Raw genomic sequence first — 27,060 nt, forward strand, 5'->3', positions numbered from 1 at the left:
TTTTTCAATAGTCTTAAGACACCCATGTTTGTCGTAAGAGGCGACTAAAGGGATCATGTGGTCGGTTGACTTGGTTGACATATGTCATCGTATCCCAGTTGTGTAGATCAATGCTCATGCTGTTGATCACTAGATGGTCTGGTCCAGACTCGATTATTTACAGACCGCCACCATATAGCTGGAATATTGCTGAGTGCAGTGTTAAACAACAAACAAACAAACACCCAAGATATAATGCTTTATCCTGAATTAAAGCAAGTCTAGATTTTCCCCAGGTTCTGCATCTCCCATCTCTTAATGATACTCTCTATGTTGCTTTTCCCTCTCAAAATTATATTCTCCTGGCTAGGCATATTGAATGTTTGAATTGTATACAAGTAGCCTGACTAAATCCCACAGGACTTATCAAAAAGACATTACCAGATATTGTCACACTGCTTGTCCGCAGTGAAATTTGAGATTTTGAAACAACCCCCCCAAAAAATAACAAAATACAAAATACACATGCATATCTTTAATCATAAAACATTTTGGCTGAAACATTTATTTCAACATTTTTCAGACAAGGTTTTCCCACGCCCACATCATGACTGGCAGGACTGGGCTTGGTTTTGTATTTTATACAAAAAGGCTGAAAATAAATGGCCTAACATTTCTTCTTGTTGACAGTTGAGAAGTTTAATTCCTTGAAAGTGAAGAGAATGTCCGTGCTTTAGTAGAAGATCAAAGGAACGGTTTGACTGGCTTAATGCAAACGAAGATGAAACTTGACTTAAAAATGAAGGATAATGTTCCTGTGTAAAATGTCGCAAATTTAATTCCACAGAAGCACAAAGGTGGTAAAATGTTCTTTAACGGTTCCGTGCTAATCAGGTGACTTCTTGACACTTGTTGAACCACAATAATGTGACCGAGGATTGATTTATTGGGATGAAAAGCTTAATGCTGTGGTCTGAATTGCAAAAAATGTAGAATCCATGCAAGTCGATTTGGTGAACGTTTTATTTCACACTGTTCCATGAAAGCAAGAAAGATGGCAGAATAATTTTGGGGAAAAGTAAGTTTTCAATGATGTTTTTCAGGGTTGAAACAAAAGTAGGATGTAGCAGTTGTTATGTTTCATGTGAATACATAGATTCCGGAAGAGCTTCACATTTCACGGACAGTTACAAAGGGCTGTACATGTGTTCTGTTAGTGAGTGAGTGAGTGAGTTTAGTTTTACGCCGCTTTTAGCAATATTCAAGCAATATCAAGGCTGGCAACACCAGAAATGGGCTTCACACATTGTATGTTCTGTTAGTACAAGGGCTAGAGACAGCTTCACATTTCAAGGATAGTTACATTAAACTAAGGACTCTACATGTGTCATGTAAACAGAAGGGCCAGGGACATTTTCAAGCTTAAAGGACATTTTCATTAAAGGACCATACATGCATCATATAAACACAAGGGCAAGGACCAGCTTCATTTTTAAAGGACACTGAGATTAAAGGACTCTGCATGGGACAGATAAAAACACAATGGCTAAGGACCTCTTCCCAATTAGCTACAAAGGACAGAAAATGTACCAGAGACTAAATAACTTACAATGCAGTTTCACACCTTGTCAGTCAGTTTTCAAAAGTTGGGTTGTGACACGTTACACAGAAGGAAGCAAGCAGGAGTATCAGATACCACTGACAAGACACGTCACACGCCCTTCAACGTAAATACTATGAGCATAAATAACAGTTGACCTGTCAGTTTACATCACATGAATTATGTGCCAGTTTATGGACTTTGTTTATTATAATACAGTTAAGTCTCGGGATAAATATATAATTTTGATAGTAACAAATAAACCCACTTAAATTGAAAAGGAACCCCAGTCATATGGGAAATTCAGAACCTGAGGAAATCTAGACTTGCTTCATTTAGGGCTTTAGCATTGCAGGGAGGGCTTGGCAGTAGGGCTGCACAATATAACCGGTTTACCGGTATTTACCGGTTCAGACATGAAAACGATACGTATTGCGATACGCTGATCGAAAACCGCTATTTTGACATGCATTCGGAAAACTTCGTAACACTCGGAAATCTTGGGATATTTCCGTTTTTTTAATTGTTCTTTTCCCTGTTTCATTAGTGCAAAATGTTACTTACATTTTTATTTTGTCATGATTAAAAGTTTTTATAAAAGGTTAATCAATCATAGTGATTTTGTTGTGTTTTTGCTTTATAATGAAGCATTAACTCAATTATAAGTAGTTTTTGTTAAAAAAATAATCTTTGCCATATATTGCAATGCATATCGCAATACATGCTTCCGCATCGCAATATATCGCAATATGACAATTCTCTGCAGTACCCACCCCTACTTGGCAGTACCAAAAATGATGTGGTTCAGAGGCTGTGAGACAATCAAACAGTCGAAGAGACCACTTATCCACACTTTGACCCTACCAACAGTTGGGACTAAATCAGCATTATGCAAGGACCAAGATTTTACTTAAACAATGATTGCCACAACAGTGTTTTGATGGTCTTACAAAAAGATGTTTTACTAGAACTTGGGCTTCGCTTTAGCAGCTTTGAGTCATTCGAAATTATATAACTGCAGACAATGTTTAGTTAGAACAAGCATCACAGATAGAAATAATGAGCATATTTTGAAAACCATCATATCAATTTCATTTACTGCAACAAAAGCTCTAGCCTGTGGCATATACATTGTGTATTTGTGGTGTGTGTATTTCAGTGTATGACAGGTGAAGGGTGACAGACAGTGTACATATTTCACATTGCAAACATCACATCAGCTAGAAAATTGACAACCCAGCACATTGACATGTGTCCTAGTGATGCTTTGCTTCAGATCAGCTGGTGTGATCTATTTCCACTTGAGTCAGTCTATATAGAGAAGGACAGCCCTGCTTACTGGCCCTGAACTGGCCTCTAAGCCTCACAAGGTTATCTATCTCAACATGTCACGGATTGTCAGAATTCTGTCTCACATGGATTTCAGTTGCATGTTTCAAATTCTTGGAATCACTAAAGGAAACTTTCATCTACAAAGATCTCACACTAATCCCCAGAGGAAGGGATATTGATAATAAGAAGCTTATGATAAGTCCTTATTGCACATTGTCTGGGATGTATTTGGTAAATATCATGTCTATTTCATGTCAATATCAGTTGTGACACTTTGACATCTATCAGCCACACCCACGTATCTTCAAGGCTGTGTTGCCATTGCAATGTTAATATCGACATAGCAATCAATAGACCAGGGATATTAATGACATGATAATATATGCAGGTAGAAGCTTAGCTTGTGAAACATTGAGTTCCTGTGTCGTATATTTCGAATCAATTTCGGCTATATTTCAGTGTCACTGCATGAACTGGTTCATTGATGACACCCATCCACCCCGACCTGACAAGATAGACCGGTGATAAGACCAGGACATTGTCAATTGCTGGTGATACAAGATCCAGTGTACAACTCCTGGTGTATAGATCATGTCGATAGCACGACCTAGTCATATTTAGTGACATTTGACAGGATATATAGACGTGATATATACACAATTTCCTCAACAATGTGTACTCGTCTGGACATTATTGGAGACAACATATATTTTTAGAAATTAACTTTATTTCTTCACCTGAAATTAGGGACTGTTTGTTATAAAGATTTCACACCTGATATATGTGTAAAGACCCATGTCTATTTGAGATGTTACCCTTTTTTATAAAAGTCAATTATTACTTAAAATATATACATGCGATGCATACCTGGTATAATGTATTCGACACTATTTATTAAGTATTAGACATTCATATTTCATAATCTTATAATCATTAAATTTTAATATGTAAATTAACATGTTTTGTGCTGATGCTGATGATGATGGCGATTTTGAGATTAACATGTGCTTTCTCACATAATGTCTATTTCGCACACGGCCCGCCAGGCCATTTAGTGTTTGATCTAAAGATATGGCAACCTGAAGACAGACTTAGTGTTGCATAATTAAATTTGTATGAATTTTGAATTTGGAAATTTGCCAGAAGTTGTAGGTGGGTGAACTATTGGATGGTTTGGTGTTTACATTTTTGTTTGTTTTTATGTTTTGTTTTGTATTATTTTTTCATGTTTTGGGCTGAGCATATCCTATATTTATGTAACTTTCACCTCATACCATGTACATTTCATGACTGGGTCATCAGTGAGTGGCAGCATATAACAACCAGTCATTGACATCTATTACATAACAAGCACCTGCAGGTGAGTGACTGTATTCAGGAATACATTATGTTATGTACATAATCAGTTGATTGAAAGATCAGTGTGTGACAGCTGTCAAAATCAAGGACAGATTACCGGATAATAGTTAGCCTAACAGCTGGCCATGGACCATGCCTATGTTTACTCCAATATATAATTGCTGCTGGTACATAATTTATCATAATTTATAATATCTTATATTTAAAAATATTTCATTGAAATATTTCAAAATCTGTAGCAATTCATGATTGACATGATCCACAATTATGAAACATATCCAGAAAAAGATATGAAAACAGTGAACTACAAAGTCATTGACAAACATTTTTTATCAACAATATAAACATTTGTGACAAAAATATTCACCTAACATATTAGCATTGTCATATTTGTCACGATTAATATTTGCGTAATTATGATAAGATATTCGTTATCACAACAGTCACTACAAAATCTGAACTTTTTTAAACATTATATTTTTCCTATCTATTATTTGTATTTAATTTTAGAAAAAGATGGAGAAGTGTATGAGAAGGGTGAATAAGCAGTAGCTGCATGTTAAATCATAACCATGCTACCTACAATACATACTAACCATGTTACCTTCCCAATTTCTAGGAGCGAGCTGAACCAGTTTTCAGAATCTAATTCATAATTCATGATTCAATGTTCTCAAAAAGCTTATTCCTTTCCCTCTGACTCAATGACCTTTTTTCTATTTTAGTCGTCTTCCTGGAAATGGTGCTAGAAGAAATTGAAATTCAAGACTAGTGCAAAAAACAAAGCCTTGCACTCCATGGATAATTTATTTGGTTGCTAGGTTACGAAATCAATAAGAAATTTGTTTAGTGGTCAATTCTAATAACATCAATTTCAATCAAAATGAAATGAGTCATGGCAGATCAGCTTCTTGATTTAACAAACTGGATCTTAATTGGAAAATTTAAGACAAGTAGTGTTTGACTTGAATTAATTTACAAACATTGATAGAAAATTTGAAAGTGTTCATATTCATCATATATTTACTACAAAGTAAATTTGTACTCTCTTAAATTAACAACCTTCTACACAATAAAATTTATTGTTAATAAAATAAAATAAATATTTTAAACATATATATAATTACACAAATGTAATTAATTACAGCCTTACATATATACATCAACATCAAAATATATTCATAACAAATCAATTTCAGTGTTGTTAATTTCACAACTGAATGAAGCCTGAAATTGACAGTATTACTACAACACATGTACAGGGTCCTTGATCGCCTATTTCAAGACAAGGCCATATGTCAGCCTCTGTCTTTGTGAGTCACGGCTCCATGCAAATTGACAATGTCTTAGCTTTGTTTACAATCGGCACTCTGTGGATACAAGGCAGCCTAATGAAGAGACATCAGTCTCTGCAACCATAATTGTTTTGTGCAGCATCTCTGCTGTGTTAGGTAAGGTACTGTCCACGAGGGGGTGGGGTGGCTAGGGGCTGACAGACTCTTTAATTACACCTCAGCTTAATTAAACTGTTTGATGTGTCTACTATGCTAGTTACCCCAGACTACAAAGACTGCATTAAGCTGAAGGGTAAGGTTGTGTTGTGAAATAAGCTTAATTATCTGTTGGGAGAATGGCTTGTGGCTACAGGGCTTATCAGTGTGAGGGATTAACTATTTAACAGTTTATCCTAAATTACAGTTATCTGTTATATTCTGTAAGGCTGGTAATGGATTGTGTTGAGATATGCTTATATTCCATGGGGAAGGGTGGATCAACAAACACAATGTTGCACTGGATTATTACACCATGAGGATATATCTCTATACATTCATTGAAACATAGTTGAACAGATGTTGAAATTGTGTCATTTAACAAAGCATGTGAACCCACAGGCATGAACTAAACTGTATGTTTAGGGACCGTTCATAATTCATGGCTGGGGTGTGGGGTGTGTGATGATGATGATTTTTAAGGGGGTGTCACCCATTTTGTTCTGCGAGCTAGGGGGTCATCAATTTTGTACACACGTACTTGGGGGGTCATCAATTTTGTTCATAAAAATGTTTAAAATTATGCTTAGAAATTATGGGTAGGGGAGGGGGGTCATTGATTTTGTACATGACATGCAGGGGGGTCACTTATTTTGTACATAAATTTTAGGGGGGGTCATTCACATTGTACATGCTTCTCCATAAAAATCATCATCACCCCCCCCCCTAGCCATAAATTATGAACGGTCCCTTAGTGCTATAGTATTATAAAATTGAACATTATTATGACACTGAAAGAAAAGCACAAACCTGAAAACAACCATATTTATCTTGATGATAACAATGATTAATTTAATCAGGGATAATCTACAGTGTCTTCTATTCTCCCTGATTTAATTAAACTGGTCAGGGGCGGATCCAGAGGGGGGAGGGGGTGCGGGTCTGCAACCCCCCACCCCCAACTAATTTTCCCTGAGGAGCATTTTCCCCCTAACCTTTGGACTTATGGTTTATGTGCACCCCCTTCTCCAAAATCCTGGATCTGCCCTTGATGGTAATAAGCTGGTTTTGGATTCATCAATAAAAGTAAACATGAAATACTGAATAATTATGAGATGATATCATCATCATCATCGTCGTCATCATCATATCATCATCATCAATGTATTCCTTCGCATATAGTGACACTATCAGCAACGCTCCGATCACCGAAGGGCTTTTAGACATACCATTATCATTCAATGAATAAGATATGAGTAATCACGTTAACAGGCAACATGTCTCATCATCATCATCATCTCATCATCATCAATGTATTCCTTCGGATATAGTGACACTATCAGCAACGCTCCAATCACGGAAAGGCTTTTAGACATACCATTATCATTCAATGAATAAGATATGAGTAATCACGTTAACAGGCAACATCTCTCACCTGCACAAAGCTGCATCGCCGACGCCACCTTGCCGACCACGGGGGTGATGACGTCCCTGACACACACCGACATCACCCCGGTCATGGAGACCAGGAGCCCCAGACCGCACCCCACGCCTACCGACACGGTGGCGATCTGCCAAAACACACTCGGTATATCCCAGAAAGTTGTGTATCTGCCACACTCGCGGACGATCACAAGGTGACCACCATCGTCCAGTTTGGGATAGTTGCATCTTCGAAATACTCCAAAATAAATGGGCGTGGAATCACTGAAAGCTCCATGCAGCCAGTATGGCATGTAGAATCCAACACTTGCAGCCACTGTGGCCAGAAGTGACAGAACTGCCCAGAATATACCCACACACGACAAACCTGATAATTTGGACATGCTTCTTCTGAGGGTTTAATTCGTAAACTTCGTTTCTTAGATGTTTTCCTCCGCTGTCTAACTGCCAAGCCTCCGGTTTCAGTAAGCTGATTGGAATTCTAAGCACTCAAGGATGTGACTTTTCTCACATCACGAACAGAGTGCGAATATTTGAAATTCGGTCAGAAAAAAGGGAACATTTCACACTCAGTTGTATTGCCTGTCACAGCGTCTTCGCAAAATTCCTTGGCAATTTTCCGGAATGGCAAAAATGTTGATAGAGACGATTTTCCAGGTTCCAATTTAAAGAATTTCAACCACAAATAGATTTCTTGACGACACACACGAGCGTCTTTTGTCGGCGACAACGGAATAACCAAAGACTATATATTACCGTTATACTAGAGTCGTCCGATGTCTCACGGGCTGCAGTGGTCAAAACGTGCGAAGGGTCCTTTGCGCATGCACATTGTGATTCCCAAGCAAAATGTAAATAACGTGATGATAAATATGTCCAAAATCCTCGTGTCTTTCAGGATAACTGTCAACTCTCACAGCAGATAGAAGTGTGACTGCTGTAGGTCGTTGTGTAGCTCTACATGCAAACACAACCACCGGCGTAATACTGCTTCTCATTCACTTCGCTGGCCCCAATCGAGCATAGAACTACCGCATCCAGGAAGGAGGTTAAGCTATTGACCAATCACAACCCTGGATCTATTAATAAATCAGTTTGTAAACAGACACACGTGGAGCATGAGCCTTGCCATGCTTGTCTAAAACGTATTTTTGCAGCTAATATATAGTGGCATGCGTAAGAAACGCAACTTTATACTCAGGCTTTTATGAAAAAGAGCGATCACACATCAACGACGTGTGTGATATTTGCAGACAATAATTTCCCATAAAAATATTTTGATCAACCAAATATTGAATCGTACCTTAAGAAAATATCAAACGTAAAATAATCTTCAGTTTATTACAAGAGTGTATAGATAGTTCATTCCTTTATATAACTGTATCGATTATACAGATTTGCAGATGAGGGTATGTGTTTGAAGGGTGCGGGTCTGGATGTTTTTAAAGAACTATTTGTAGTAAGTTAATGATCGAAATAAATAATTCGGCATAAATCCGGAAGCTGTGTTTGGTTTTTTTCAACGTCGCACTCAGCATTTTCCAGCAACATGAAGGCGGTCTGGAAATAATCGAGTCTGGTCCAGACAAACCAGTGACTGACATCATGAGATTCGATCTACCCAGATGGGATACGATGACATGTGTCAACCAAGTCAGCGATCGAGAGGCACAGAGCAGTTCTGCACAGGAAGAATTGTATTTAATATGCTTTGGCAGGAAATAGATTTTGTCACGAAAACTACTGAAACACATTCTCCTCCGACCGGATAACATGACATATGACAATATCCCATGGTGTATATTGACCTGACAGTTGAAGGAAGCGTGGGATGGGGAGGGGGTGGGGGAGGGGGGCTGTGGATATCACCAGGCTGGGGGTGTCATAAAAGGGTCGCATTTGCATAAGTAATTGCCCATAACCATGCCGTTAGTTAACGGTCTGGTTCATTAATTATACATTCTGTCTGCACAGCGGACATTGATAGCTTCTTGCATGGCATTACCACTGTACTTGAATCTCGTATTTCTTTTTCAAGTTTTGAGCACGTCTTTCAGACCAGAGTTAGGAGCTGGAGCATTCGTACATGTTTATTGATTCTTTAAGAGACAACATCGCTCGAGTGTGCAGATATTACAGTGATATTTCAGTGACGACATCTCGCGAGTGGGGATATATTATAGTGATCATTTTCAGTACATGAACATTTATTAAGTGTACATCATGCTGATTATTTACTTCAGCTCGCCCATGTACTCATTGTCATTTTATGACTCTTTGCCTATATCGACGCATAGGCGGATCCAGGGGGGTGGGGGGGTTGCAGGGGTGCGCACCCACCCACCCCCTTTTGTCCTGACAGTTTATTTAATGACCATTGAAACTCTGGTGAAAATGAAGTGTGCACCCTCCCTTTTCTCAATAGTGTGCACCCCCCCTTTCTCAAAAAGCTGTATCCGCCCCTGCGACGAAGCCGCTCATATTTGATACCACCAACTCAAAGAAAGTGCCTCACGGACCTCGTTGCTGACGAGTTCAGAACACGTAATTGCTGAATTATCTCCCCTTCACCGCGGCTTAGTTTGGTCTTCAGGCTCCCGTGGAAAGATGTGTTTCTCTTACTTATGTAAGGTCAGCCTATCTCAGCAGAGATTACACACTTATACCACGATGTTGCAATGAAATAGGTTAACATTGTGTTCTGACGTGAGGGGTTACAGCTATGATCGGTACAATGTGTGAAGCCCATTTCTGGTGTTCCCCGCTGTGATATTGCTGGAATATTGCTAAAAGCGGCGTAAAACCATACTCAGTCATTCACACATATATACATGATAGGACAGGCTGGGCCACCCCCAGACTTTCACAAGACTAAGTCTCTAAGGCCATAGATTAAAATTAACACACTGTCCCTCTACGAGACTATAGTCCGTTTGGCTCAAAAGCGGACCGATGAATTGCAATCTAACTCGAAAACTAATAAACATAAAATACTCAATGAAACACTGATCATAATCAAAACGTCAGACCAACTCTGTGAGGTTTTTGCAGAATTTATGTCCTAAAAATAAAAAAGTTGTTTAACAAACTATCATTAAAATATTGACACAGTTCACTATTTCTTACGAGGGAGGAGTGTAGAGAAAGGGACAGCCAGGTGTGCGAGAAAGGATGGAGACGGCACAGCACAGGTTAATGAATCAATAACTTTGTCGGCACTTGTGCACGTGCTTCTCTAACACCTGGTTGTCCCTTTCTCTGCACTCCTCCCTCGTAAGATATAGTGAACTGTGTCAATATTTTAATGATTGTTTGTTAAACAACATTTTAAATTTTAGGACATAAATTCTGCAAACAAATGACAGAGTTGGTCTGATGTTTTGATTAGGATCAGTGTTTCATTGAGTATTATATGTTTATTAGTTTTCGAGTTAGATTGCAATTCATCGGTCCGCTTTTGAGCCAAACGCACTATAAGGTCCTTAGATTGTACTGTCGGCTTAACTAGAATTCTCTCTCTAAAAGATAGAATAACAATATATCCACGAGCTTAACCTTTCAGTACAGCCTTGGATCAAGGCTAGGCTACACCATATAGCTATAGTCATTAAATGAATGAACGAACGAATGAATGAATGGGACCCCATATACATGTAGCTATAGCTTTTACATGAATGAATGAAGGAACGAATGAATGGGACTGAATAAATGAGATACTCGTTCATCCTTGAATTGATCATTACGAAATAATGCAAAAATCCGACATTTTGCAACAAATCTCAGGCTTTTTACTGAAGCTTAAACAGATGGATGAATAAACGAATACTATGAATATTTAAATAAATTAAATTTCGATGATGTGTGGACAAACAAACACCAATTAGTAAGCGTTGCCTGGCAGAGACCCAAGCTGAAACACACGCCTAACCACAACGTATACCAGGTCATTTTGACACGACTTGACATAGAGAGTCGGAAATAGATGACAGGTTTGTATAGGCCTGGAGTGTCATTGTGTGGGCTCCGGTCACAGACTGCACGTATTCCATCACATTGGTTGCCGCGTATATCTGTTATGCGTTTACGATTATCGTTAAGAAATAGATACATTAAGATATATCATATGTACATCCTGAAACTCGTAATTTTATGATTTATTATTGATGAATAATTCCAGTGAAACACATTCAGAAAGTTTGTCTATATATTTACAAAGCTTTTATTCTCAGAAAGAATGTACTAATACCCCTACATGAATATTTATTGTACCGCAGGCCTGTGGCCTTTCAGTGTTACATAAAGACTGATACAACGTGCATGTGATACATGCTTGTGTGCTGCGAGGTAGTGGAGTCTTGTGGGTGTTGTGACTGTTGTATGGCTAGAGATGTTGTGTTGTGTACATTGTATTGTGCTGTATAGCGTAGTCTTGTGTTAGTAAGGTGTAGCTTGTGTTGTAGAATTGCACAAGTCTCGAAGGCAATAATGGATAGTTTACATCCATGGGCTTAGCATTCAGTATACAGTCTTGGAGCAACGCTACGTGTGTAGCGGCTTCGTGCTTTGTGTGGTATAGTGAAGTGTAGTGTGTGTTGTGTGGTATAGTAAGGTGTAGTGTGTATTGTGTGGTATATTGAGGTGTTGTGTGTGTTGTGTGGTATATTGAGGTGAAGTGTTTGTTGTGTTATATAGTGAGTGTTGTGTGGTATAGTGAAGTATAGTGTGTTGTGTGGTATAGTGAGGTGTAGTGTGTGTTGTGTGGTATATTGAGGTGTAGTGTGTGTTGTGTGGATTATTGAGGTGAAGTGTTCGTTGTGGTATATAGTGAGTGTTGTGTGGTATAGTGAGGTGTAGTGTTTGTTGTGTGGTATATTGAGGTGTTGTGTGTGTTGTGTGGTATATTGAGGTGAGGTGTTTGTTGTGTTATATCGTGAGTGTTGTGTGGTATATTGAGTGTAGTGTGTGTTGTGTGGTATAGTGAGGTGTAGTGTGTGTTGTGTGGTACAGTGAGGTGTAGTGTTTGTTGTGTGGTATAGTGAGGTGTAGTGTGTGTTGTGTGGTATATTGAGGTGTAGTGTGTGCTGTGTGGTATAGTGAGGTGTAGTGTGTGGTATAGTGAGGTGAAGTGTTTGTTGTGTGGTATAGTGAGTGTTCTGTGGTATAGTGAGGTGAAGTGTTTGTTGTGTTATATAGTAAGTGTTGTAGGGTATGGTGAGGTGTAGTGTGTGTGTTGTGTGGTATAGTCGAGGTGTAGTGTGAGTAGTGTGGTATTTTAGAGGTGAAGTGTTTGTTGTGTTATATAGTGAGTGTTGTGTGGTATAGTGAGGTGTAGTGTGTGTTGTGTGGTATATTGAGGTGTAGTGTGTGTTGTGTGTATTTGGAGGTGAAGTGTTTGTTGTGTTATATCGTGAGTGTTGTGTGGTATAGTGAGGTGTAGTGTGTGTTGTGTGGTATAGTGAGGTGTGGTGTGTGTTGTGTGGTATATTGAGGTGAAGTGTTTGTTGTGTTATATCATGAGTGTTGTGTGGTATAGTTAGGTGTAGTGTGTGTGTGTGTGGTATATTGAGGTGGAAGTGATTGTTGTGTGTGTATATTGAGGTGAAGTGTTTGTTGTGGTATATAGTTAGTGTTGTGTGGTATAGTTAGGTGTAGTGTGTGTTGTGTGGTATATTGAGGTGAAGTGTTGTGTTATGTGGTATAGTGAGGGTGAAGTGTTTGTTGTGGTATATAGTGAGTGTTGTGTGGTATAGTGAGGTCTATTGTGTGTTGTATGGTATATTAGAGGTGATGTGTTTGTTGTGTGGTGTGTGTTGTGTGGTATAGTGGTTGTGTGGTATAGTGAGGTGTAGTGTGTGTTGTGTGGTACAGTGAGGTGTAGTGTTTGTTGTGTGGTATAGTGAGGTGTAGTGTGTGTTGTGTGGTATATTGAGGTGTAGTGTGTGCTGTGTGGTATAGTGAGGTGTAGTGTGTGGTATAGTGAGGTGAAGTGTTTGTTGTGTGGTATAGTGAGTGTTCTGTGGTATAGTGAGGTGAAGTGTTTGTTGTGTGGTATTTGGAGGTGAAGTGTTTGTTGTGTTATATCGTGAGTGTTGTGTGGTATAGTGAGGTGTAGTGTGTGTTGTGTGGTATAGTGAGGTGTGGTGTGTGTTGTGTGGTATATTGAGGTGAAGTGTTTGTTGTGGTATATAGTGAGTGTTGTGTGGTATAGTTAGGTGTAGTGTGTGTTGTGTGGTATATTGAGGTGAAGTGTTTGTTGTGTGGTATATTGAGGTGAAGTGTTTGTTGTGGTATATAGTGAGTGTTGTGTGGTATAGTTAGGTGTAGTGTGTGTTGTGTGGTATATTGAGGTGAAGTGTTTGTTGTGTGGTATAGTGAGGTGAAGTGTTTGTTGTGGTATATAGTGAGTGTTGTGTGGTATAGTGAGGTCTATTGTGTGTTGTGTGGTATAGTGAAGTGAAGTGTGCGTTGTGTGGTATAGTTAGTGCTGTGTGGTATAGTGAGGTGTAGTGTTTGTTGTGTGATATAGTGAGTGTTGTATGGTATAATGAGGTGTAGTGTGTGTTGTGTGGTATATTGAGGTGAAATGTTTATTGTGTTATATAGTGAGTGTTGTGTGGTATAGTGAGGTGTAGTGTGTGTTGTGTGGTATATTGAGGTGTAGTGTGTGTTGCTCGGTATATTGAGGTGAAGTGTTTGTTATGTTATATAGTGAGTGTTGTGTGGTATAGTGAGGTGTAGCGTGTGTTGTGTTGTATATTGAGGTGAAGTGTTTGTTGTGTAATATAGTGAGTGTTGTGTGGTATAGTGAAGTGTAGTGTGTTGTTTGGTATAGTGAGGTGTAGTGTGTGCTGTTAGGTATATTGAGGTGAAGTGTTTGTTGTGTTACATAGTGAGTGTTGTGTGGTATATTGTGTGGTGTTGGGTGTGTTGTGTGTTTGTTGTAGTATATTGTGGGTATATGAAGTGTTTTTGTGTGGTATATTGAGGTGTTGTGTTTTTTGTGGTATATTGAGTGTTGTGTGGTATAGTGAGGTGGAGTGTGTGCTGAGTGGTATAGCGATGTTTAATGTGTGTTGTACTGTGTCCTTCAGTAATGAACTCCCACTTAAAAATCGCACACGGCTGTGTAAAACGATTGAGCGAAGGTGTTGTAATAGCATGGCGTCAGATGTACCCCTGTAACTCGAAACGTTGTTCTCATACCTGGACGAGTCTTGAGATCGATTGTATCGCCTCCTACAGGGTCTACCCTAACCAGTCCTACGCATCATAAAATTCTCCGCACGCATACTTCACTGACACATGTCAAAGAACACAACGAAACCCTGACTATTAAAGCTGTACAAAAGCAAAACCAAACCGAAAGTAGGCACCCGTGCACATTTTACTAGTAACATTACATCAGCTGTATTTCCCAGTAACGTCGCCAGTTCTCGGAAACAGGAAGTGCAGTTGCGATAGGGGACTTCTTAGTCGTTTAACGTCTCATTCAGCAATATTCCAACTATAAGGAGAGCGGGGTGGTTGACGGGGCCACTCTCCGTGGACAAGACTAATCGGACACATTGCAGGTAGTCTACTCTCCGCGGACAAGACTAATCGGACACATTGCAGGTAGTCTACAAAATATATGTACACTATCAACCTGAACATAGAATTTCATGGTTCATTTCACATAAGCTCAGGCTAGTCTTGTGCCTGGTTTCATGGCGGATTTTCAAATTATTTCTTTATTCTCATAAACCACTTTGGTGGTACTAGCGCATATATTCTAAACATATATAAAAATACAAATTCAAATTCAAGATGTTTTTGCAGATAATATTTTCGTAAACTTTGTTTCATTGGGAAAAGAGGTTAGATCGGTGGGTAAATATTGTTTCCTCACAGTATCTAGTGCTTTGCAATGACAAATATAATGCTATTCTTCTCCGATGTTTTTAGAAATGCATAATTCGTACATCTCTTGAGGGTAAGCTGGACTACATCACATGCTGTAATCCATGTGTAGCAGCCGTGAACGGTGGATCAGCAGTGTACATATGTTAGTTACACAGTGATTTGAAAGGGTGTACAGGATTGCAAGACCCTTGTAAATCCGTATTTACTTGGGTCTTACAGTCCCGTACACCCTTTCAAAACACCATGTAACGAATTTATTACTCCTAAGATCTATTTATTTAGCTTATCTTTAAAAATATTACATTCAGTAGAAAATAACAAAAAAGGACAATAAACTTGTATGTTTGATCGGACAGTCAACAACGGTATAAAGGGACATCACTCGTGATGGCTTAGTTTATCATCAAATGATCGAATTTGAGTTTGTATTTTGTTAAACGACAAATGAAATACAGAAACATTATATTATATATATTTTTTATTGGCACAAACAAATTGGAAATTATGGCAACCAGTTTATTACTCTGTTTATACTAATAATTGTATACGTCAACCCTAACATTTCGAAGCGATCAGCAGTTAGCCAGTTACATTCAATCTAGAACAACGTCTCTGTGAAATGTGCAGTGTCTTAGACGATGAGCAACACCATATAATATCATGTACCAAGTATAACGAAGAAAGGGAATCACTTATACACACAATGCTATATTATGACCAAGAATTTACTACACTCTCAAAAAAAAAAAGAACAATTCTTAATAATTTTCACGAACAGAAGTCCTGAATTAATTTCCAAAATATGTCACCATATCTTTACAACTTTAAATGAATGTTATATCTTACCATAGTCTCCTTATATATTATTTCCATGTCATTATACCACATGATTTCTAAAAAAATTGTTATAATGTACATCATTTAGGTGTGAAATGTATCTATATTTCTTGTACCTACTGTGTAAATATTTGTAGCTTATAGAATATTGCCACTGTTTCTTCATGGAATGCTATGCAATAAATATCTTATCTTATCTTATCTTATCTAAGGTCAAGGTCATTTGTACAACTCGCGTAGTGTGTCACTTGATAGATTTGATGGGATGTACTTCCGTGCACTCTGCAAAATCCGCATACATGCACACTCCGGCACAGCGATGACTTAATATAACATCACTGCCACAGGCTAATTTGCATATCACGTGACCGGACTTTTCTCTTGTTTGTAATCAAACGCGCATATTCATAATAAGAATTGACTGGACTCACGAAAGCTTTTCGGCGCTCTTTTCATAATGTTTTACATTGTTACATATATATTCTTCCACAACTGCGACAGTAAGGTCTATGACAGTACATATTTAGATATCAAACTGGCTGCATCGTTTGCTCTCCGTCGGCTTCGATGACAGCACGGAGCCGTACAACCTATGTAAAGAAAGGATCGCTACGCAAATCGAAATAGTGTTACATGTTTTTGGATATTTTCTCAGTGAAACTAATTCATTCTATTAAAGATGTTTAGTTAGATGTGTAGACTCGTCAAAAATAAAAGAGTAAAAGAAATCTGTACATTATATTGAATGGACGGTGCAAGATGTGACGAATCGTCACATTTTTCTGGCCTGTGGCAGAGGTACTATGCTGGCTTGCCGCATGGAACTCTGGGTAGGAGAGTGGCATACATGGTTTCGTATGCTTTGGCTATTGACCAATCAGAATTCGACAAATTTATCTTTAGGGTAATAATGGCATTTATAACTTTAATGGCTATTCACTGGGAGTTGTTTGTCGTCATACCAGTAAGTCCGAGGCAAGGCCATTGCTTAAATTACATTTGTGACGTCATTCTATTGTCTGTTCGCTCCATTACTTTTCAGGAATGGAGCGATGTGTACCAGTTTCAAAATAAAACCTTCATTTTGTCATTTTGACAACAGAAATATTCCCAATACTTCGAATGTAATTTAAAGGTCACATGCAACCAAAAAATCAAACATAATTAAAACACAATTATCACTTATTCGTGACATATAATATACATTGCTGGTTATAAAAAAACATATAAACAAAATTATAAGCGTACAATCGCAAATCAAAAGTGCAATATTGTGTACTTCGGTTTACTTCCCAAGAAACGAAGCAGCCGGGATACCGAACCCAGTCAGAGCGGGTGGGTGTGCACTCAAGTGTAACGGCTGGTTCATTTGCATATGCCCTCACGGCTTATTGTGTGTGTATATGTAGAGATGTTGGGTTTTTGTAAATACATGCTCATTTTTTGTGTATAACATTTTGCAATCAACAGACATCATAACATGTCATGTGTTCAACTATCACACCTGCCTGTCTGTGTAATTACATAATGTGACAGAGGCCGAACTCGGGCCATAAATCAATGCATTTTGTTTATGGTGTATAGCCTGATTGGTGTTAAGTTCAAATTGCATGTGGTCAGTGATAGCAGATGTGTATTGAATATTGTCATTAGCAGACAGGCAGGCAGACACACAGATGTCAATAAAACAAGACATTGAATTTTGTCTGTGACAACGACATATCTATATCACAGTTAGAAATTCTGTCAACGCTAAATAATGACGTTGCTTTTAAGTATCGAACTGAGAAAGTGACTCGGTAAGAAGAACATGTGGTGAAATTATATAAACAGTTAATTTACTGTCATAACATATAAAAAGCTCGCGCCTGCGAGATATCAACAAGACATTAGAAAAATAGCTCACACCAAAGCCTTCACCGAGTATTCACCGGACAACCCGCTTCCAAGTTGCGCGAACCTATTTCACTGCGCACGTGCTATGAGCGCAGCCCAGCTGTTGAAACCCGTTTTCCCCAGAAAAGTCTGGGGAAAATTAGTGAAACGTTTGAACTCCGATTTCGTGCGTTTTTTTTCATCGCGTTATTTTTCAACTTTATAAGTTGAATTTGCATTTTTGACGCTTTGTTTCGGTAAGTCCATACCGAAAGGTATCAGAATCTGCAAAGTTGTGTTTTACGTTGCATGTGACCTTTAAGTAGGGTAATATCCTCGTAACTCTCCATTCCTTAAAAATAATGTGCCTCGGCCCCTCCGGGGCCTCGGCTCCATTATTTTTAAGGAATGGAGAGTTACTAGGACATTACCCTCTACTTCTTTATCTGAATTAGCGTCTCTTTGTCTGTCAACCCTCTCTATACAGTATATATCTTTACATCTATACTGTCAGGCAAGGTGGTATTCCTACTGCACCAGTATTTACAGCCACAAGTAGGATACACCCTCTTGCTGGACTTGTCTCTTCATAGTTAGGTTGGAATCACAGTTCGACTTACGTCTCTGTAATTGTAATTTGTGTATTGTATATCCAACTACAGGCGTTTGGACATATTTTTGTCTTAATTCCGTGCTAGTTCCACGGTCGACATATACATATAAGCTTGGACAATATGAACTTTATTGCTGTTCTGCGTTTTGCGCGCAATGAACGCCGCTGATAAGATGGCTTTTCTTTTGCACTGACGTTTTATATTTTCTAGGAAATTGGTCCATGACCTTTTTTCTCATACGTTCAAAGGCATACCCTTGGATAGGTCCTTCTAGTCTGTTTATTTTCTGATGATGGTGACTATAAAAATAGCATGTTATAGTGGGGAAACAGTATTCTTTTGGCATTGATCTGGCTGTGGTGTGTTGTATTCACGGAGGGGCGGTGGGGTAACCTAATGGTTAAAGCGTCCGCTCGTCACGCTGAAGACCCGGTTCGATTCCCCGCATGGGTACTGTGTGTGAAGTCAGTTTCTGTCCTCCGCGGCTATATTGCTGGAATATTGCTAAAAGCGACGTAAACCCTTACTCACTCACTCACTGTTTTCACGAAAGCAGATATTTCTTTGAATAGTCAGGACGTGTGTATGTATAATACATGCATGCCGATTTTCTGTGCGTGGTGTATTTTCACAATAGAAGTCTGCCAAGCACAGGTGGCTCCCGTCCGTATCACACCCAGCACCCGCCCCTTTGCACAGGTAACATGGCATACCAGTGACGTCCTTTCTGTCTGTGTGAGTGCCTCACATGCCACCATATCATTTATGTACCCCGTCTGAACGAGCCGCAACCCCTACCGGCCACCCCCTCAACCCCAACTCTCTCCTGACAAAAGGAAATGTGGAGTAGCGTGAAGAATATAGAACTCCGGCTATGTGAGAGACCTGTTTTGACAGAATCTGGCTAAGTGAGAGGACACCGTAGGATGATATGTTTTACAGTTTTTCAGTTTGAAGTTCGAACTCATTGGTTTTGATTTTTTTTTGCTATTGCAAATGGGTAAAGTTTGTGTTGCCGTTAGTCTATACTAATATATTGTTTTTCTGGTGATTATTAGAATATTGAAGAAGATTATTAAACATGATTGTGTATGTTAACCCTCCTGATATATTTATTTTTACGCATTCAAGGAATACCTATAGTGTAGATTGCTCTTTATTTTCTAGGGAGATGGTATAACCCAAAGCTATGTCCAGACGTTCCTCAACACCGGGGTTTCTGTTCAACTCAGAGTAAGATTTAATTCACGATTCAAGATATTTATTTGTAGAAAGATTTCATTTTCATTCGTAACTTTGTAACCACAAACATTCAAGACATTGAATGACATTCAATGAAATCTTGATGCTTATTGCCGTAATACAATCTTGATTTCAAATGGGTTAAAATATTTCCATAAACATGTAATATGCTGCCATTACATATTAAGAATGTTTATCTGTAACGAATGTGAAATGGACAAAATTCAGATACAAATATGATCTTTCAGAATATCTGCCAGAAGTCATCACTACGAACATGAAGACAACACAGAACAGACACGTCGGTACGATCGTACAGGAGGGTCAGGGCGGAGGTGGGATGATGATGGTGGCGACCACGAAAGATCTGGAGAAGAAAGGGGAGTCAGAGCATGGTCGACAGACAGATCAATCAGCGGTGAACTAAGATGGGGAGAAGGAAGAGGTGGATCCAGAGGTCGAGGAAGAGGTAGATACTATGATGACAGAGGCACAGGTCACAGTAGTGGAGGTTTTAGAGGAAGAGGAACAAATGTAGAAGGAGAGCGAGGGCATCACAGAGGGGGATACAGAGGAAGAGGAATCTGTGGAGATGGAGCGAGAGGACATCATAGCAGAGGTTATAGAGGAAGAGGACGAGGAGGCAGAAGAGAGGGACTGAATTTAACCCAACTTGAAGAACTCAGGGAAAAAGACCCTTCCACCATTGTAATGACGCTGGGATTGGAGTCAGGAATTGGCCTTTTCTTGAATCAAAAATCTCTTAATCAACGTGAGGTGTACACCTTTGTGAGTGTTATAGCCAAAGCATGTCGTTGCACAACTGCTCCTGAAAGTTTCAACAGAATTCTACTTACTATTCGACAGTCTCAATTTTATGAACATGTATCGGGTGTCTTGGGAAGTAGTATTCGCGGGTTGTCATTAACTGAAGAAGAAAGAAGAAACTTTCTTGGAGACCTGGCAATATTTATGAAGGAACTTTATATTCGGCTACCTCACTCTGCCATGGAAATGAAGGTTCTCGGTTTGGAGCATCTCTTGACAAATGAAATTCACAAAATGCAAAGGACATCTGACAACATTCCGCGGGACATTCTGTCAAACATTTCCGCACTCCAGGAACTAAAGGCTACTGTGCTTGACCAATCAAGGAGCAAGCAGGCAGAGAGGGATGAGCTCAAAGAGGGTGGCCCACCTGATGATTTCAGACATGTATCTATTTTTCCAAATGCTGATGATATTCATCCAAGTGAAAAACCATTCCTCAGAAAAAACAAATCAGTTGGCGGCTACAGGGATCTGGACCATTATCTCGATGTACAATTCCGACTTCTGAGGGAGGATTTTATTTGTCCCCTGAGAGAAGGCATAGAAGCCTACCTTGTTGCAGAAGCTCCTGGTAAGCGAGGACAGCGTTTGAAGGATATCAGAGTGTATCATGATGTGCACATTGTTAGGACTTTGTGCTCCAACAATGGTCTACTTCACAGAATATCTTTTGATGTGAGCAATCTTCAACGTGTTAGGTGGGAAAATTCGAAGAGACTCATTTATGGATCCTTACTTTGTCTATCAAAGGATAATTTTAAGACTCTCTTGTTTGCAACCATCACTGAGCGAGATCCTAAGCTACTGAGAGAAGGGTGTGTAGATGTACTTTTTGAAGAGTCTGAAGATCTTGACAAGAGGCACTTTGACACAAAGTTTGTCATGGTGGAGACAACAGCTTTCTTTGAAGCTTATCGTCATGTGCTACGAGGTTTACAAAAGATAAAGGAGGGAGACCTACCATTTGAAAAGTACATTGTTGCATGCAAAAACACTGTCAGTCCTCCAAAGTATCTCAAGGAGGCAGTGTCAATTGAAGGAAAATCACCAAAGTTTGATCTGCGCCCACTGATTGATGACAAAATTGATTTGCGGGAAGACAAACACCTACTTTCTCAAGGGCGTGAAGTAAGCTATTTCTTCAGTCATGATTCGAGATGTGGCAAAAGTGTTCATGTCTTGGAAAATAGGGACTGGCCCTCTCCAGAGACACTCCATGTTGATAATTCACAGTTCCAGGCCCTGAAAACAGCTTTGACAAAGGAGTTTTCAATCATACAAGGTCCACCTGGCACTGGAAAGACTTATGTTGGGTTGAAAATTGTCAAAGCTCTTCTTCATAATGACCAGATGTGGAAAAGGCAGCAACTCACACCTATGTTGGTCGTGTGTTACACAAACCATGCCTTAGATCAGTTTCTAGAGGGAATAATTAGTTTCTACAAGGGCAGTGTCATCAGAGTAGGCAGCAGAATTTCAAATGAGCAACTTGAACGTTACTCGTTGAGGGCTAATAGACAAAAGATGAGAAACGACAGGGACAAGGATCGAGATATGAAGAATGTTGGTAAAAGGCGATGGGAGACAAAAAACAGAATGCTTGAACTTCAGTATCAGATTGAAGAAGTTGGAATGAAATTAGAGGATGCCGAAAAGACAGTTTTGCATGAAGATGTATTGAGGCCATATATGAAAAGTCATTATGACACAATATTAGCAACGATGAGAAGAATGCACAGACAACAAGAAACTGAATACCATCACAAGTTGCCATTTCCAATGTCCTTCATAGTAGAATGGCTTGGAGTTGGCAGCATGGAGGCTACAATTGCAACTTTTGGAGATCAGAGGCAAGACGCATTTGAACAGGAATATGATGAAGAAGTTGAGGAGATTGACGTTCAAGAAGAGGCAGGGATTGTCCAAGCACAGCGCCGGGTTCATGACATGGATACAGATGACTTCCCCACCAATGAGTTTGAAATTAAACAAAAGAAGATCAGAGGTCTCCAGAATCAAAGAGATAAATATGTGGCTTTAGATGTTGCCTCGTTTGACAAAAACCAAATGCCGGTAGGAACAGCAACAGGATTTCAATACACAAGAAAGGAAAGAAAAAACATTAAGCGTCGAATGTTGAAGCAGCTAAAATCCACACAGAGAATGTGGGAAATGGAAGCACTTCGTGTTAGAGACCCATGGATGCTGACCATGGAGGACAGATGGAGGCTTTACAGACACTGGGTGTACAAATTTTGTGAAAAGTTACAGAAGGATATACACGCAAAAGAGCAGAGCTACCGGGAGGTTGTGGCAGAATACAAAGAGCTGCAAATGAATGAAGACATGCAGATACTACGAGAAGCTACAGTTATTGGCATGACAACTACTGCAGCAGCACGTTATCAACAAGCCCTTGCAGAAATTGGTCCACGTATCATTGTAGTAGAAGAAGCAGCTGAGGTTCTTGAAGGACACATCATCAGCACTTTAAGCAAGAAGTGTGAACAACTGATACTCATTGGAGATCACAAGCAACTGAAACCTAACCCAACAGTGTATAATCTGGCCAAAAAGTTTAACCTAGATTTGTCATTGTTCGAAAGAATGATTGATAATGGAATCCATTGTGATACTCTCGCCCTTCAGCACAGGATGAGGCCAGAAATATCCACTGTGATGCGTCACATATATCCAAAACTTCAGGATCACCCATCTGTACTTCGCTACGAGAAAGTGAAGGGAATATCTGCCAACATGTTCTTCATAGATCACAACAACCAAGAGGAGCATGATACAGATATGATGAGTCATTCTAACACATATGAGGCAACATATATAGTTGCCCTCTGCAGTTATCTCCTGAAGCAGGGATATGACAAATCACGAATCACTGTCCTCACAACCTATTCAGGTCAGCTGCTTAAACTGAAGAAGATGATGCCAAAACAGGACTTCCAAGGAATGAGACTGACAGTTGTTGACAATTACCAAGGAGAAGAGAACGACGTTATCCTGTTATCTCTTGTCAGAAGCAATGCTGAAGGAAGCGTTGGGTTTTTGAAAATAGAGAACCGCATATGTGTAGCTCTGTCAAGAGCTAAAATTGGACTCTTTGTCATTGGCAACTTTAATCTTCTTTCCCAGCAGAGTTTATTATGGAAGGATATCTTGACAGATCTGAAGAAGAACGGTAAAACGGGTCCAACATTGAACCTTTATTGCCAAAACCACCCCACAGAAACAGGAATCAGTGTTCAAAGCCCAGATGATTTCAAGAAAGCCCCTGAAGGGGGGCTGTCTGAAGCCATGTGTCTTCAGACTTGAATGTGGACACGTGTGCACATTGCTGTGTCATCCTTATGACCCTGAGCACAAAGATTATATTTGCAGGAAGCAATGCACCAAAACACTGCAGCAATGGTCACCAGTGTCCCCAGCGTTGCCATGAAGAATGTGGAAAATGCATGATACGTGTTGAAAAGATTATTCCAAAATGTCAACACAAACAGATGGTTCCATGCTTCAAAGAGCCCAGCACATTTTCTTGCCAGGCCGAATGTAACACAGCCCTTGAGTGTGGACACACATGTGGAAACACCTGTTCCATGAAACATGGGTGTACAGCAGTCGTGAAAAACATTTAGATGCGGGCACACAGGCGACGTCCTTTGTACGAGGAAAGCATCAGCACAATGCGAAGCCAAATGTTCTGAACTTCTGAAATGTGGGCATAAATGTGAAGGTGACTGTACACGATGTCATGAAGGAAGGCTGCACATACCATGTCGCAAGATGTGTAAAGATACTCTGATCTGTGGACATGTCTGTGTATCTGGATGTTCTGAATGTAATCCATGCAGAAAAGCATGTCAAAATCGCTGTCAGCACAGAAAATGCACGAAATATTGTGGGGAGCCCTGTGATCCGTGCAGTCAGCCATGCGTATGGGAATGTGAACATCACAGATGTACACTTCCCTGCTGCGAGCCTTGTGACAGACCACCCTGCAATGAACCATGCAAGAGGAAGCTACCTTGTAAACACCCATGCATAGGTCTGTGTGGAGAACCATGCCCAAAACAATGCGGCATTTGCCACAAAGATGAAATCATGAAAGTAAATCCAACGCCTGGTGCACGATTTGTATTCCTTGAGGACTGTGGTCACATTGTAGAAGTGTCAGTACTTGACCACTATATGAACCAAAACTCAGAGGAGATCAAACTGAAAGTCTGCCCACATTGTAAGACAGTGATCAGGCACAATGTGAGATATGGGTCTGTGGTCAAGAAGAATGTGAAGAATATTGAAGTCGTTAAAAAGCTCTGCAATGAGAAAAAGACAAGGTTCCACACAACGAAACAAAGACTTATGATGGAAGTGAGGTATGAGGAAGAACAGGAAGAGAATGGCATGAAGACAACCATGTTCCACCGAGGTTACACCAACACAGTGGCCGGACTCTCTGCGCTGGAAAACCAGTTTCACCTCCTAGATGCATTGAAAAAGGTATCTGCTGAATACAAAAAATATACAGTGACCACATTTGTGAATGACGATCCCTCAAGCTCAGAGGAGGTAGATTTGCTCTACAAATGGCTGAAAACTCCAAGACAAGTCTTCAGTGAGCAAGAGCAATACGATGCCAAGAATGAACTCCTCAGACACAGAGCAGTTTTGGTATATCTTAGATGTGGCCATGAAAGACAGACTACACTGATGCGAATCTATTTGCCAATGCTGAAAGACGTTCTGTTGTCAGGAAAGCCATACACAGAGGAGAAGCAGACCAGAGTTAGAACTCTATTTAACATACTGGGGGATACCGTGCCCACTGATAAGGTACAACAGAAGGTGAAGCTGGTTGGCAATATAGGACCAGCTTCTGGAAAGTGGTTCTCCTGCAGGAGAGGTGCGTACTACCTTTATCGACCTTTATTCACACACTGGGGCATAATGAACTTATACTCACTTTATAAGTTACTTTGTAAAAAATTTTGTAAGGTATCAACATTACAATATTGGTACATCTTTGGATTTTAAGAATTTCAGAACTGTATAGAAGACTATGTTGACATGTATATACTGGTACCCACATTCACATAACTGCATTTAAGACATATGTGAAATTTCGTGATTTATGTTAGCTAATTTCATGTCTCTTTTAGGTCATGTGTATTCGACTGGAGAACAGCTTGTATGTCCAGACTGCAAGGCCATTGGTGACAGGAAAGAACGGCGAATGCTTATGATGACTCAAATGAGAAAGCAATAAGCGTCAACATAACGAGGCTGTTCGTTATGCATTGCATGCCTATGCTGATTGTGCGCTCTAATGCATGCATTGGATAGTGACAATAATTCAAGAATGCTAACCAGACATAACGAATGGATCTTATTACAAAAGATCTTACTACACTATTAACTATGTTGTGAATAACGTTATGAACAATGTGTGAACCTGTGCTTCGTTAATACTGTGATGAACATTGTGCTTCAGAGTGATGAATGTTATTGTCGGACGAGTGGACTACATGAAAACAAAATGAAGAAAAGCAACAATGAATATTCCTCCTCTGAGAATATGATTCACTGTTACTGAATTTTCGTGTATATACAATACAAAACTATCATCTAAATTATTGGATCGTAGGAAGAAATTGGCAGTGTCTTTGATTGTGATCTTTTGAAAATGTGTGCAGTGTTTGTTTTATGCCTTAATATGTATGTTTTATGTAAGATGTTCTATGTACACTTTCAAATATGTTTACCCACATGCCTGTATGTTTGAAGTGTGTCAATGCATTCAATGAGTATGTTATTAGAATTTATAAAACAAATAGTTAAAATGATGTGACTTTTATATTGCTCTCGAACAAACGCAAATATATATGTCCTTGTTTGTGCTTTAATATGTATGGTATTTTTATGTGCTGCTTACACTTACAAAAGTGTTCCAATGTCCCTGTAAATCTGATGTGTGTTAGTGCATTCAATGAGTAGTTATAGGAATGTATGAAACAAATCATTAATATGATCTCATTTTATGAATATTGTTTTATTGTCGACCATTGACATTATACAACGGCACCATTGTATAATTTAGCTAGTGCTCTCATAAGCAATTTATCATGCAGTGTACTGATATACTTGGCTGTGTTTAAAAGATCCTCAGTATTGTTGTAATGACTTAGAAAACAGGTTGAAGAAAGACTGTCGTGTTAGTTTTGCCTAAAGTAGCATTTAACCATTACATTGATAGGCATAGTAACGATGTTTGTTTTTTCTACGACTTGGGAAACCTACACAAATGAAAACCTACTCACAGGAAAAACCCATGTATGGACAGCAGTGTTGTTTAATACAGCTCTGTGTAATGGTAGTAATCAAGTCAATTTTACACACATCAAAACCAAGATGATAAACATGTTTTGACTTTTAGAATACTTTTGTCAAGAGAAACAAATTTAACGAGTTTTTTTCTTCCTGTCCCAAGATGTCTCCTGTTTAACCCTTTCTGATTCATTCTGTTTACAGACGTAGTTACGAGTTT

At 39.3% G+C, this 27,060-nt stretch overlaps 2 protein-coding genes and 1 long non-coding RNA gene across 5 annotated transcripts in view; 2 read left to right on the forward strand and 1 right to left on the reverse strand.

The window, feature by feature from the left end:
- LOC124269629 (LHFPL tetraspan subfamily member 6 protein-like) overlaps nt 1–8,221 on the reverse strand; it is a 64,834-nt gene extending 56,613 nt beyond the window's left edge. For both annotated transcript variants that reach the window (XM_046704664.1, XM_046704665.1), the window contains exon 1: nt 7,196–8,221. In XM_046704664.1, the coding sequence (XP_046560620.1) occupies nt 7,196–7,586 (391 nt within the window). In that variant the 5' untranslated portion in view covers nt 7,587–8,221. The remainder of the gene's footprint in view (nt 1–7,195) is intronic.
- Nucleotides 8,222–14,612: 6,391 nt separating this feature from the next.
- LOC124269631 (NFX1-type zinc finger-containing protein 1-like) lies at nt 14,613–26,173 on the forward strand. 2 transcript variants are annotated; one of them, XM_046704667.1, is made up of 4 exons: nt 14,613–14,817; nt 19,599–19,664; nt 19,922–25,419; nt 25,676–26,173. In XM_046704667.1, exons 2-3 carry the CDS (start codon nt 19,621–19,623, stop codon nt 23,829–23,831), a joined length of 3,954 nt encoding a protein of 1,317 aa, XP_046560623.1. In that variant the 5' UTR covers nt 14,613–14,817; nt 19,599–19,620; the 3' UTR covers nt 23,832–25,419; nt 25,676–26,173. The 2 variants fall into 2 exon arrangements, with proteins under 2 accessions (XP_046560623.1, XP_046560622.1); XM_046704666.1 differs by having other exon boundaries at nt 14,613–14,774.
- On the forward strand, nt 17,141–26,173 carry LOC124269632. The gene is made up of 3 exons (XR_006896556.1): nt 17,141–17,153; nt 17,939–17,940; nt 25,625–26,173. It is a non-coding gene; the product is annotated as an uncharacterized LOC124269632 (long non-coding RNA).
- Nucleotides 26,174–27,060: the final 887 nt, after the last annotated feature.

Source organism: Haliotis rubra, unplaced genomic scaffold (assembly GCF_003918875.1).
Source record: "Haliotis rubra isolate DU_JTF1 unplaced genomic scaffold, ASM391887v1 Scf146, whole genome shotgun sequence".
NCBI lineage: Eukaryota > Metazoa > Mollusca > Gastropoda > Lepetellida > Haliotidae > Haliotis > Haliotis rubra.